The sequence below is a fragment of the Harpia harpyja genome, chromosome Z (assembly GCF_026419915.1).
Source record: "Harpia harpyja isolate bHarHar1 chromosome Z, bHarHar1 primary haplotype, whole genome shotgun sequence".
In the NCBI taxonomy this organism is placed as follows: Eukaryota; Metazoa; Chordata; class Aves; order Accipitriformes; family Accipitridae; genus Harpia; species Harpia harpyja.
In genome coordinates, this window is record NC_068969.1 from 102,597,465 (window position 1) to 102,612,725 (window position 15,261).

Sequence of the window (15,261 nt, forward strand, 5' to 3'; positions counted from 1 at the left end):
AGATAAGACATTTGTGGTGTACAAGTGTAAGCACGTCATTTGGAGGGGCAAAGTGTTTATGACAAACTAAGAATTGCACATTTATTTTGAGGCACATTGAAATATTACCTCTGAGGTGACACAAATGTTGTGAGGCAGCTCTGACAATAAACGCTGGAGAACAGTTTTGTTATCTGAGATGTCTGAGAGAAGTCTTGCAAAACTACTGCAAGAAGGGGATGTGTCCTTTCTGTTTTGTAAAGCCCTCTGATTGCAAAAACTGTTTCAGACCAGGACTCTACAAATCTTCAATAAGGTACTGGCGCTAGTATGGCACCAGCTTTGCAGTTTGATTTCCCATCCCATAGCCAGAAAGAAAAGCACAGAGAACTATGCAGATGTAAATGGCTGATGTGCTAGTTCTTCCCGATCACTCTACTGTACACAGTGGTAAATAACCTTTTCTCACCAACACAGGACAGAGGTAGTAATAACTCTCAGGTCATCTGGAACAAATCCCTGCTAGACCAGACTTGTCTTGTATTGCACATCTACAAATCTCCTGCCAAACCCGTTTTGTATTGTAGAGAGGGAAGGTCTGAGTATAGCAGTCATAACACAGGGCTCCAGGGCTAACCTAAGGAGCATAAGCAAAATATACAAGTCTCTTGGAAGAGAACAAATTTTCCTGCTATGTGGAAGGGGACAACTACCCCTTCAAACAGCTGCCCCACGCACAGCTGTGGGAGCAGGGGTGTTTGCTCATCAAACCGTTTTTTTCCTTTCTGAGCTGCATTGTAATGGCCACAGTGAACCAGAGCAGGACGGGTATCTAGTCTCTGCGATCCCTCACCTATTCATCAATTATCACGACAGTGACAGAAATGAGTAGCACTAGCTCCATTATTTAGACTACAAAGCAGAGCCAAGACATGGGTAAACAAGGATCTAGATGTATCACGTTTGAGACACAAACAGAAAACTAAGACAATACTCATCTTTACTGCATCTGCTGCACTGTTAGTCAATGCTGGCAGTATGTTCAAACAGATTAAAGTTGAAGTCTTTGAGAAACAGAAAAGGACAAGGAAGATAACAATAATGGGACAAGTCATAGGCTCACTGGTTTGAGGGACAGCTTGAACTGGAGCAGTCTTGGTATTTACGGACAGGCTGCTCTCACAATGTCTCAGTGACTTCTCACAGACTTTGGGCCAGCACAGGTGAATACAACAAAAAGGCAAACCACAGGTCTGAGGGCTGCATCTGCTTGGCTGCAGTGGCAGATGAGGAAGGAGGGAAGCTGCAGCGGGAGTACAAGGTCCTGCCATGCCTGCTGCGAGCCACAAGCACTGCCTCCCCCATCCACCCCTTAGCTCATGGTCCAGTGGGACTTCTGCTGCAGCCAGCAGAGATGGCACAGGGGCAGGATGGACCTCAATCCTCCCTACCCTCAATTCTGCGGTCCATGTACCAGACTGGCTAGCAAAAACTATCCCTAAACTCTGGTAAAATTCACTTATATGGCATATTGTTTGCAAGTCTCTCCTGGTACAGTTTCATATAAGTGTGTGCAGTCACGTAAGGACAGTAAGTCTCTATCATTCAGTTTTGAGTCACACATGGCAGAACCCAGCATTTATTTTCATTGATGTTGATTGTTTATGCAGTAGTATCTGGAGCATTCATGGATGGGAATGAAGCTAGCTGCAACCCAAAAAGCAATGGAGATCAGGGCTTAGAGAACTTCAGCAGTGCTTTCATCTATCTATCTAAATCCCATAGATTCTCACTCTATCGTGAAATTACTCTCTGCTTCCAAAATCTTATTCTTTCCAGCACCTGTTTCTTGGGCCCCTGTTCTCCCCCTGTATTGCAGAGAAGTTTGGTCATGGTATCTAGAGAATATAGAGCAATTGTTAGGAAGTTTCTCATTAATCACTTCCTTCTTGGGATGCCAAATGCACAGCTATAGAAGAGAAGAAAGATGACTTTGTGGCTAAAGCATGGCATGGAGAGTTCAGTGATATGAGATCTATTTCCTGCCTTTATCACTTGCTTTCTGACTTGGGGTTACTGTTAAACTGTTTAGACTGGGACCTCATTAAAGCAAGGATTTTGTTGCCCTGTCTTTTTTTCAAGTGCCCATTACATGGATGAAATAGAGATGAATAACAAAGACAGAACTGGTTAATTAACTTCCCTACTTTGCCATCTTTTAATCTGTGAAGGGGAGATAATGTTATAATACCACTTCATAAAGCTGTTGAAAAAATTTATTCCATGGTATTTTTAAAACATACTGTGATTCTGGAAACGAAAACAATAGATGGTTGACAGGAAAGCCTATTTTCCTCAGCACTAATGGAATTTAATGGGGAAAAGCCCTCTGTAATGGCCACAGCACTGCTGTGGGTCTGAACAATCCCTGTGTTGCTTTGGTCAAGTGCAATGATGCCTTCAGGCAGAACACATTTTGTTGGGTCCGTGCTGTTTTAAATACAAACACAGCATACATACTATTGATTTCTGATGACATGACTGTCAGTCATGAGCATGAAGAGGCATCCTGAGACATGCTGGCAGAAATACTGGTGCAGACATAATTATATTGGCAACACTGAGTTTCCTGCTTGCCTATAAGAACCGGTTTTACTATTTATTGTGCAGGATAACTGTGTCCACAAGGGTTTTTGATATACTAAACAGTGATGTTTACTTGCACAGTGTGATAAACCCTCCTACTACAGACCCAGGAAAAGCAATGTGCAAGGGCATAGAGAAATACCATGCCAAAAATAGAGATCGCACCTTCCATCCCTCAAACCCGGACCATCGCTCAATTTTTTTCAACAGGCAAAAACATAACCCCTGGTTTATTACTGATTAATGATCCCATACCATTACACTTACCAACATCAGCACCACTGAGAGCTTTCCCTAATGGCCAGGGTCTCATATCAATTATCTTTCCATTGATGCTGAGTGACTGAACGCAGCCCTGAAATCCAAGGTTGGTGCCTGTGGCTCTGACCAGCCAGTACACGCTGGGGGCACCACCAACATAGAACGGAGTCCGAAATGTAATTTTACTATATTGGCCCTAAAGGGAAAACAGAGTATGATGTGATGTAGAACAGACATAACACAGGATAATTAATTAAGCCATACTGGGTATAATAAATTTTTTTCTCCACAAAGAATTATGTCAGGGAATATGTAGCTTGCTCATTGGTAATTCCTTTCCATTAGTCATTCCTCCAATCAGCCTACCATTTTAAATGTTACTTTTTGCACCCACATCCATCATGATAACATGAACTACTAACACTACAATAAAAACCTTAAAAATCACTATGTTCTGAGGAAGGGTTGTGATCTGTCTTTTGTTGCAATTTCTTCCTTTACTTTTGCCAAAGTTTTTTATCTTCTAAACTCTAAGCACTGGGGGACACAGAACAATGTGATACTGCCTTTTGGACAGCAAGTGCTTAGTGTTGAATAAAAATAAAATGACAAAAACCAACAGTAAAAAAAAGACAAGGCAAAAGCTGATAAAATTACAACTTCAGTAGGGTTCTGCTCGCTTTGCCAGCACTAAGTTTACTCCCCATCTTTGGTTTTTTGAGGCATTAACCTGCCTATAGATATGTACACATACAAGTTGACTAACACTGTTATGGTGCACAGGAAGGAACAACAAAAAAAAAACCCAAACCCAACCCAGAACTTTCTGGACCATTGAATCAAATTCCATGCTATTTTGGGCAATGGAGTCATAATTTGTTCCATAAATTGATCAGAATATATGTCTTTTGCCTCCTACTCAGAGGTTTCTTCAAAACCTCACTGCCCTTTAGAAAAAAACACTCAAAATTCCCATGTTTATTCATGGCCAGTTTTTACCAATGTGTCCTTCTGACAGCACTGACCTTTAGCCTAAAAGCTTTCTGGATTTTTACCCCTGCCATGCCTCCATAGTGTTTATAACAATAAATTATATCCCCATAGCCTATATTTTGCCAAGCTAAATAAGCCAAGGTTATTGGAATCTAGGGGTGTTCGCTGCGCAGTGCACTGCAGAAACACATCAAATGGATCTCAATTTCAGCAGGGAAAAATAATTCAGGTGGAGCCTGTGGCTAAAGAGAGTTCAGATGTCCACGGGGTTTCATGGTGGGTATATGTCAGGACATACAGCTCTCTGGCCTGCCTCTAACCACTTGCTATCACCCATCGCCTTTGATGCTCCTGCCCCCTTGATCTGTCAAGCTCCACTTCTCTTGTACTCTCTAGATGGTTCAAGTCAAAATGAATGAGGTCAGAAAACACTACCACTCTGCTCACACTAATTCAGGTCATTCTAGCTAGGAAGGGCTGAGAAGGACTCACTAGAGCAACGATACTACAGGAGCAGCAAGTTCTGGTGGAGAGCAGCACCTGGAGCAATTAACTTTTTTTCTGCTGTAGCTGCAGCTAGAAGAATGTGTGTCCACTGTCAAACTCTTCTTGTAATAGACTCTGTGAACCATAATCCTCCTACTAGCCCCTTGTTGCACCTTTTCTTCTTCAACTTCATCTTTCTTGGCTATGGGTGATCATAACCCTGCATAGCCAGATGCCATCTTAACAAAGTGCTGTACAATGGCATTAGTATCTACTGGATGCATCTCTCCTGATTTCCTGATTCACATTTGCCCTTTGCGTGGCCACATAGCAACATGTGACAGACATTGAAATCCTTTCCTCTGTCATTTCCAGTGGATGAGAACTTAATGCGCAGCATTTTTTTCCCTTCAGTGCCTGCACATGAAAGTGTAAAGTAATAAGATGTCTGAAGATGCTTTTTTTCAGGGCTAGGGATGGCATGCTAATAGTAGCTATCAAAGGGAAGAGGAAAGACATCTGAAAAAATGAGCAACTGTCTGTTTTTTTCATTGCCTTAATTTCATTTCTGTTTTCTGGCTTGGCAACAGATGAGCAAGTCAAGACATCTTCCTCTATTATATTTTATACTGGTGGCCTCATATGAAGTTGTTAGTGTTAACATAAGTCAGGGCAGAATGTCTATCATCTCCATTACTGTGCTTAAATCTATGTCCATGGTATACATGTAATTATGCTTCTGTATACAAAACTTGTGTGGCTATATGCATATTATACATGAATATATACACATATATACATATGCATCTAATTCTTCTGGCTGAGGAAGCAGAGCAGCTCTCTGAGGCTAGAAAAAGAAAGCAATCAGGGACAGCAGCTGTAAAGCCTGGCAAACTTTTAATAGCAGCCTGTATCTGACACTAGCGAAGTGTAGCAGAAGGGTGGCAAAGCAAGCATGGAGGACAACAGGGAAACTGTGGTGGGATTCAGCAGTGGGATATTTATCTCTGTAATTTCAACTACATATGTAGAAGAGTAATCTGTACCCTGATCCTGGTTCACTAAATGCCCCAACACTGATAAATAAAAATGTACCTTTAAAATCTGATTGGACTTCCGCTGGGTAAAAAAAAAGTCATCAGAATCTTGAGAGAACCGAAGGTCGAGATGCAAGTGCAAGGATTACCTACCTGAGATTTTCCTGTCACTGGAGCATCACTGTCCATCCTGAGCCAGCCATTCATCCCGTCTCTGAACAATGTGACACTGTGCCAGTTCCCCAGCTTGATTTTGTTTTCACTCGTTATGACTGCAACTCCAGTGCCACAGTTGAACCTGGGAGCATGAGTCACGGAGGGCAAGGTGACAATCTTACATTAACCAAATAATCGAAAGTTGTTTTTAAACTCCAAATATTCCCTTTGCTCCTGGGAACCTCTCTGTTTCACATTGCGTATTAGCAGACCGCAGGAAAATTAGACAGCAGGTCTACATATGATCTGTACTAAGTTTCAAACCTCATTATCTTTCTCCCATGGAGAAGATTTTGCATTCTCTGGCTGTACCAAGTGCATTGCAAAGTTGGCCAACAGCTGAAACTGTTTCAGGATAGAGGGAATTACAATCTGAGTTCCTGCTATCACAGTAATTTCTCTGGAGAATTTTTCTAGCTCCCTGGTGAGAGGCAGTGCTACATGAGTAACTCTGTGATTCTACAAGAAACTCAGTACTATTGACAAGGAGACCTCCAGGAGAGTCTCTGTGGAGCTGAAGGTGCACAAAACATGCCATTTTCTCTGACTGCCGTTCAGTATGGGTGAACAGAAACACAACTATGGCACATCACCCACCCACTTTCAAAGGACTCATCCTCCCAAGTAAGGAGATCCTTGAGATACTCTTTCACATGCTTCATATCTATGGGACTGCAAGAAACCCCCTCCACCGTCATTTAAAAATCCTGCAACTCCCATCTAAAGAAGGGATATAAGATGAAGTTCCAGGCCCCATGCTGGCATGAAAGCCTTTATTTTGCTACATTATCTGCAGGTCCTTTTGCTGTGAAGCAAAAACATTGACTATGCACAGCTTGATATAGCATAAGCTTAGCAAATGCAGTGGCTCACTGGCATTTCTGATAACATAGCAATGAGCCCCAGAATAATGCCTTGAAGAAAACTGATCATTTTGCCTTTACACCAAGGTCTGAGTAAAAAGAGTTCAACAGGGCCCATGTCCACCCACTAAAGAAGGGTGAGAGAAAAAAAATATTGAAGAGCTGTTAAATGAAGTAATACTGTCCATTTTGTGCACTGCATGAGGCAGAAGTCAAAGACATGACAGATATTCATCATATATAGCAGTCCCAGGAGACAGCAATAGCCCCTTCTCTTTACATCAGATTTAGGGTGGACGTTTTACCTGAACTGGATGCTATGTTGGATGATTGCCAGTGACATAAAATCACCACGACCGTGTTCATTTTCTCCACAGTATAGCAGCAAACCATCTTCTGATTCAGCCTGCAATCATTGCATCAACATGAAAAATCAAAGTTTAAGCCTCACAGTAAGTTAAATGCAAGCAGTACTAGGGAACTTTTCTCCAGAACAGGGACAGCATTTTTCAGGTGGAGTTTTTAACTTGCTGTTGTGGTTTAACCAGGACACTTGCAGAATCAGAAATTTGTTGATCAATTTTTAATCCTGCATTTGAATAACCTAGAAAAACGTTGCCTTAATGCTTAAATGGTTTAAGAACATCTCTTCTACTTACTGTATGATATTACCAGACCTAAAAACAAGCCTGAAATGATTAGACTGTCAGACATGTCCCATATGAGACCTCTGAGCACAAAGTCTAGTAAGGATGTCCTAGCAAGCCTGTTAAGTCTAGACACATCAGATTTACGGCACATGAATACACACACCCTGCTTCACATGTTCAGTGAGCCTGACACTTTTCAAGCTGAACAACCTGTGCAGGCAGAATTTCTCCGTATGCGCATAACAGCTGACACAGTGGCTTTTCGCAGCCATCCTGCATTTTAAGATGACAAATTGCCAGAAGAGTGTTAGATCACCATGCGAGGCAACAGACTGCTGCTGCTTTAGTGACAGTCTCGTACCTAGGCTGTGAGGCTGGCAAGTCTGCCTTACGTGGGAGCAGGGGTGCATCTGAGAGCTCGGCCACCCTCTCTACAGGCAGCCCTACCAGTTCTGTTCATAATATACAGACAGCATTAAGACAAGTCACTGTGGAGTGTACCCCATCAATTCAGACCTGTAGTTTAAGTAGTCCAGTCTCTTGCATGTATTAGTAGCTGGTGTCCCAAAATTCAGAGGTGGAAAATAGTGCCTACTTAAATGCTGCAGGGTAGGAAAGGAACTCTGGATATAGGGGCAATATTTTGCTCAGTACAACCAGATCACAGTTTCTTATATGCAAAGATAAAATCACAGTTTCTTACATGCGAAGATACTGCATGCCACTTCCAAACTGTAATTCACAAAAATTCCAGGTGTACTTCAGCCTGTAGCTTATTCACATGGTTATAACCTTGCCAATGTACATTGCTGCTAGTCTGCAATACCAGTATTAATAGTCTCAGGGATTCTCTCATGCATTGCCTACCAATAATGGATGCAAACATTTTAGGTCAGTTTACCAGCTTCATTTGCATTCATTGAAGCTAAAGCCAGATCTTTAGAGATGAAGGCTATGTATAGCTTCACCACAATTACATTATAAGCTATACTGAAGCTAAGTTATTGTTCCGTTGTCCACAGCATCAGAATAAGCAAATAAAATTTGAAGCCCCTGTGTGAGCTTGGAATTGCTTGAACTTACCTTGAATTCAAGGGTAATTTGAAGTGTCTGATAGGAGTTTTTCAGTGGTTCAAAGGTGATGTATGAGTAGCCAAAGAACTGCGGATACTGGATAATAATATCTGAAAAGCAAAGACAAAACCATGTTATTTAGCAGTTTTCTCCCATATAAAAATCGATACACACATTTAGCACTAGATAACATCAGGTGAAAATGAAAGGCAGAGTTCCTCCAGAGACAACCATTAGTCAGCAGCAGTCAAGAATCAGTTAACCTATTGCCTTGTCCTCCCACCACCTTTCACAACTAATTCCTTTATTCCCAAGGACCTGGTGAACTTGGAAAGAAACAGGATACTGAGAGCCAAATACTGCTCAACAGTTTAATTGCTGGCTTCAGTGGAAATTTCTCCAGATTTTCATCCTTGTTACAGAAGACAGAACCCATCAACTTTGTATTTATCTCCTTTTAAGAATTCATTTAACCCAGAGACAACAAAGTAATTTTCTGTTTTGCGGGATTATAAAAACATATATGGGAAACGTGGCCAGACTCTACGCCGCATTAGTCACTGCTGCTCCATAGCTGCTGCATCCAGCATCTGCAGAATCCTTGGATGGCTCATGAGAGCCCAGCGGCTTCCAGCGCTTCCCTCAAGTCAGCTCAGGGCAGAAGCTAAAGGGAGTGATGGGGAGAAGAAAGCCCCTGCAGGCATCTCTCCATCTCTGGCTGCAACAGAGGCTCTTCATATTGCTCTCTTCAGCTGGCGCTATCAATCCTCACCCTTTGTTGTCTTATGTTAGAGGCCCATCCTGGCTTCAGCACAGAAGATGAGAGAGATGTCTTACTGCTACCCTTGCAGCTCGTTTTCCTAAGAAGTACTGACGACAGACACAGTTTCAGGCCTGAATTCTTAATTTTTGCTGTGCACCTAAGTCTAATGAGGAAGGAAGGATGAGGAGTCCTATTCCTCTTTGCTGTTTGAATACTGAGTGGGTTTTTCTTGCATATTTGGATCTGGATACAGCGCGCTCAGCCTTTTTGTTTGCAAGGCATACATTTTAGGCTGAGGTGAAGAGAAACAGTGCTATAAACCTGAATGTAACCGCAGCAGAGAGCAATTAACTCATGCCCAATCACAAGCAGAACTGACTGGACCAGACCACCATGCAGCTGTTGGTTGTAAAGAAAAGTCTGTTTTCATTCAGATTAATATACTTTTTAACAATATTGGCTGCTGTGGTGAAATTCAGTACAAGGGAATATTGGTACATGATGCTACTGCTTACTAAGGAATAACACACTCCCTTGTGAAAAATGGTGGGTTTGGACTGACGTTAACAAACCCACTCTACAAGTTGTATACAGTTATGTCAGTTCAAATAAATCCTCGACTCTTCATCCTTGATCAAGGCCAAAAATCACATCTCCAGCTGTTCCATGTGGCTGAGTCACAACAGATTGTTTTCAGAATAAGCAGCACCGGGAGCAGAAGATCAAACACCCTCAGTGTCTGTATCCCTGATGCAAGACACTGTGCATCATGAATGTCTAACACAAGCTTTCAGAAGAAAGATGTGTCCCTGATGCTCTGCTGTGTGTCAGGGCCTTGGTAGATCAGATCAGCATGCAGAGCAATGGATCAGCTCTTTCTTAGCTCATGGAACAGCACTACTACAAGCAACGGGACACTTTCTTTGCACAAGCTTTGGCATTCATCTGTCTCCTTGGTCACCAAACCAGAAGAAAAAATAACTCGGGGGGGGCGGGGGGAAGTGTGGCCTTGTAATCGAGTTGGAGTGGCTCACCAGCTGGTCAGTTCAACATCAGACCCAGCGAAAAGGCAAGGTTAGGTCTGCAGAGGGAGAGAACAGGAAGGTGGCAAGGGAAGGAGAAGCAGGACAGCCTCCTTCAGCTCAGCAACCTCTTGTCCTGGCTCAGCCACCCTGCAGAGAGGTGAGAGGATGTGTGGCAAGTCCTGACTGGGACAGCCACACCTCCTCACATTGAACCAGGCTTCAGGTCATGCTTCCTGAACTGGGGAGAGGATTTTGTTCCTCGCTTGCCCCGGCTGCTGGACATGAGTGCTGGGGCTACCACTCCAGCACTTCTACCCTGCAGACCATAGGGAAAGCCTTCTCTGGAGATGGTTTTACAATGGGGGCTCTGTCTCACATCCCTGCTGCAGGATAAGCATCATCCGATGGACCATGCTGGAAATGTGGGTGGATCAGGGCTTCAGCTGCCGGCAAAAGGCAAGGGTCAAAGGGGGGTTGAATGTCCCTGCTGGAAGCTGTGGATGCCATGGCTGGACCTTGTCAGGTCTGGGTGCCTACCAACTTACCTGGCTCCATCACCCTCCTACTCCTAGTTGGGGAAGGAGGATTAACCTTCCCTGTGCACCTTCCCATGGGTTCTGCATTCAGCTTTATTAAAGAATAACTTCCTCACACCTAGCTGAGTAAAGAGAAGCAAAGGGGCTGATGTCTGAACTGGGACGTGGAAGCTGCTGCTGCCCTTAAGGACCCATTAAGCCCTGCTGGCTATTCCCAAAGAGCACTTTGGTTCATTGTGAAACTGCTCTTTGCCCCAGACAAAGAGAAGTCAGGCACGCAGAAACCTACCTTCCGCACACATCTCTCCTCCTTTTCCCAAGTTGCAGTGGCAACGTGAGCCACCCCGGTCATAGTCGTTGATGCAAAAGCTGTCTGCAGAACAGATGGCCTCATCGCAGGAGAGATCAAAGAGGCGAGCGGCAGAAGACGTGCCGCCCTTCCTCGCTGCCCCAGCTGTAGTCGCCCTTGCTGTGGTTGAAGGCCGTGTGGTGGGAGTGGAAGTAGTGGATTCAGAAGTGGTTGTAAGGACCCGTGACAGGAGCCTGGAACTAGATCCTGGTGTGACCTTAGTTTCGACCAGAAATTTTCTGTTGCCTCCTTTGATAGCAGGAAGCGGTCTGAGCTGAAAGGAAATAAAGAAACATAAATTCAGTAAAACCTAAAATGCTATGTGGTGAAGAAACAAATACCTTCCAAGATACATATCTGAGGCAACAAACTCATCCTCACTGAAGAAAACCACCACATTATTATATCAGATATTAAACTTCCTGACAAGACTGGACACTTTAAAATATTGAGACCATAAAGAAAACAGAAATGCCAAAGTGAAATCTTGAAATTTACCTCTTCTATGTAAATGTCATAGTCTGAGTCATCGATATCAAATCCATCATCATCTCCAGTCACTGTGTCTGTGATGTACCGATGCCCATAGCTTCCACTTCCTAACTCCTCAGAGCCTAAAAAGACACAACTGGTATATTCAGTTCACATTTTTTTTTTTTCTCTTTACACACAGCAACTCAGATCTTACCACACCCTGATTCTCCACACTGAAATTGGACGCGGTGTTAATGTTCATCCTATACAGACAATGCAAGTGTCAGCCTGAAGATGGGAGACACCATTCAAGTGATACACATGCAATTTAAAACAAAATGAAGACCTTCGTTTAGTCACTTACTATGTGACTAAACAAACAAAGCAGGCAAAGCTCAGTTCTCCCACTGCAAACTGACTTTTATCCATCATTCTTCCAGGACAACAGCTCTGAACTATTTCAAAGTTGACAACATTTTAATAACTGAATTGGGTTTAGATCAAGCTTTTCCCTTTTATAAATACACAGTCCTGTATCTGCTCTACTGGCGACCAAATAACTGGAACAGTGAAAGAGATGCATCTAGGTAGGGCTTTTCCGGCACACTCTGCTGAGGACTTTGTCTCTACTGGCTCTAATGCTTCTGAAATTAGCATCCTAAGTGTATTTTCAGGCTATTTTTTAAAACACAATTTAGCACCTCGAAAAAAGAAACAATCACAAACTTCATGTGTTTTTCATGTGCATAATCTGCTTCTGCCTCTCCCAGGAGCACTGAACTGCGCTGTGAAGGACTCCTGGCTGGGAACACACAGTTTAAACAGTAAGAGGGTCCTTGTAGAAAAAAATCTGTGCTTTTCTGCACTTTACATAGCAAATTCTGCTTAAAAAATGGTTTATGCTTTTTAGCTGTTAAAATTTACCAGAAGTCATAAAGAAAGATAACTGCATCAGGTAACTGCATCTCTATCATTACTTGTTATTTCAGTGAGGTTAAGAATAGACAGACATTTGATAACCATTAAAACAACAGACTTCATACACTTGCCTTTTCCATAAAATACTTTGTGATCACTTAAAAACAGCATGGGTAATGCTTGCTTTAAAAAGCCTCTGTATGGGCTGACCATGTGTGTTTTTTTATTTTAGCAGCCACAAGCTGCCCATATTTCCTCCTAAGTTAGCAGGTCCTTCACACTGAAACATGCAGAGATGCAAAGTCATGCTGGGCAGTGGCTGCCTGCGGAAAGGAGACCTGACAACCTAGAAAATGTCACTTGATGGTAGTGAGAACTTCACTACCACCACTGAACAACCCAATGAAGCCAACAAAAGCTAACGAGGCCTAGCAGACTTTCAGAGGGAGCAGTGTGGGCACAGTGCTACCAGGCCATTTGAGCCAGTCTAACTGGGGTCAGCCATGTCCCACCTCGGTGGACAGTAAAGGAAAAATATCTCATTGACCTGATTCAGGCAGGAGACCACTCATCTAAATCTTTTTGTACTCTTTCTTCCTTTGCCATAACTGCAACCCAGAAATCCTGGCAGACAGTTATAAAATCAAGCATATGTGCACCAGATATGAATGCGTGCCCTCGCTGGCTAATTGGCCGCCCACCATATACTCTGTGGGAGTTACTTATCAATGGGCCTTACATGTTACGTCAGCATACAGAAAAATCAAAGGCACATGAGTAGAGGTAATGAGGCATACACACTTGCAACCAAAACAGCATGCTAGACCGGAGAGAATGTGTATAAGCCTTTCCACTCTAACATGTATACCTAATCATCTGTAAATAATACGATTTAACTGTATATTAAACAGAAATATTCAGCACAGAGTTCTACCAACTGAGCTAAACAGAGAACTCATAGCTTTACAACTCGTATTGAGTCATACCATTGAGGTCAGCTGAACAAACTACATCCAGATTATTTCTGCTAGTGACTGTGGAAGCACAGGCACAGGACTACCATTGGAGAAACAGACTGCACATCTATGAACTGGTCCCAGTCCTGCATTCATTGTGGAAAACAATAGGTATTATCAAAATGTGGGCAAAACCTCTTACTCCTAATATTCACTTGTATAGTTATTCAGGTTAATCACCATCACAGGGTAATTTTACTCCAGGTAGGAAGGTAGGAAGAATAGAGCAGAGCAGAGCAGAAGAGAAGAGAAGAGAAGAGGAGAATGGAATAGAATAGAATAGAATAGAATAGAACAGAACAGAACAGAACAGAATAGAATAGAATAGTTCAGCTGGAAGGGACCTACAACGATCATCTAGTCTAACTGCAAGGTTGACCTCTTCCATCCATCACTGCATCAGACTTCCTTCTTTGGCAAGAGTAATTTTATAAGACATGGATTTCTACAAAATAATTTCAGTGTGCAAAACCTCAAATAAAAGCATTATAAATATGACTTGCAGTTTAACAGAAATTATATGAACAAAACAGAGTCCAGCACTACCGCAGCTCCCAGCAGATGCAGCAATTTTCAACTCACTGGCATACTGCTGCTTTTAAGTCAGGTCTGTAATAATACTTATTGCCTTTATATTGTGTGTCTGAAACTATTTCAGAAATAATTCAGTTCTTCTAATGGCTGAAATGCTAATTTACCTAAGAGTAACAGAAGCCAAAAAGATAAATTGGGAAAAAAAAAGGAAAACTCACAATCATGTGTCAGGGGAAACAATCTAATCTGTATTCAAACAAGCTGTGATACACAAACTCCATTTTCTAATTTGGAAGTCACAAGCCACAAAATAAACATCTGTTGTAGTCCAAATTCTGCCACAGTTTTTTCCCTTCTCAAGCAAACTTTCTATTGGCTTAATGGGATTTAGGTTCAATAAGGATGGCAGGAATGAAGCACAATACAGAGAATGAAGTCTTTCTATATTCACATGTAGGAAAATGTTAGGTCTCAAATTCACATTCAGATATGCACACTTGCTTACATGTGTAGACATGATTTTAATGCCATGCCAGTTTTACAGAAGTGTAACTCTCCTGATTTGAGTTGAGTTATCACTAAACTGCATCAATAACCACCAGCATGCAATGAGACCTGGTAACTTAGGAGAGACAGGCAGTTCCCCAAGCAGAAAGTGTGCCTCCTTCATCTGGCAGACCAAAACATTCCATGCTTTTCCAACAGAAGACCTTGGGAGATGAAATGTACCCACTGTTCTAAATGAGACAATGATTCCTTTCACCTTATTGAACTGGTACAACATTGACAGGCTGGAGAGAGCAAAGAAGGTACGGCTTATAGGGGCTGGTAGAAAAGACTGCTTTGAAGCCTTTCTTCAAAGACCTTCAGGATGTAAGTTTGGCATCTCCAGTAAAGGTGTAACTTCAGAAGGTGTCCTAATATCCACAGGTCTTCAGCACGGCCCCAAATCCCCGCTTTTGCTCCTCCCTGGCTCTATCTGTGTTTCAACCAGCACACGCTATATTACTCTACCTGCTGACCTGTGAGCAGTTTTGGTAACACATAATGCAGCCAGAAGCAATGAAGTTACGGAGATGTACTCTTTTCTAACTATGCCAGAATTTATACAGATGAGTACACACACAAACGATGAGATCATCTAACAGCCCACTGTCATCTCAGTCGCCTTGCTCTTCCCTACACTTGGTGTTTGCTCACTAGTTGTAACATGATACTGACATGTGATGTGATACAATAAAACTACAAAACAAACAGAAAGCAGAGAAGCCAACAGGACTTTTTGTAGAGAAACCCCCACACGAGCCCATTTCTTAAGAGCCCTCTGTTGCTTTGGTGAAGAGCTCATCTCATAATGGGAGGCAAACCAGGGACAATTAAGCAAAGTCGTACTCCACAAATACCAAAACAATGACTACAGAGATTATAAGCATGCTATATT

General features: G+C 42.5%; 1 protein-coding gene across 3 annotated transcripts in view; it reads right to left on the bottom strand.

Annotated features, from left to right (window-relative positions):
• Positions 1–15,261, bottom strand: part of EGFLAM (EGF like, fibronectin type III and laminin G domains) — a 76,208-nt gene that overhangs the window by 22,571 nt on the left and 38,376 nt on the right. For all 3 annotated transcript variants that reach the window (XM_052775683.1, XM_052775681.1, XM_052775682.1), the window contains exons 8-13: positions 11,377–11,492; positions 10,819–11,152; positions 8,215–8,315; positions 6,787–6,887; positions 5,556–5,700; positions 2,893–3,082 (exon numbers count right to left, since the gene is read on the bottom strand). In XM_052775683.1, the coding sequence (XP_052631643.1) occupies positions 2,893–3,082; positions 5,556–5,700; positions 6,787–6,887; positions 8,215–8,315; positions 10,819–11,152; positions 11,377–11,492 (987 nt within the window). The remainder of the gene's footprint in view (positions 1–2,892; positions 3,083–5,555; positions 5,701–6,786; positions 6,888–8,214; positions 8,316–10,818; positions 11,153–11,376; positions 11,493–15,261) is intronic.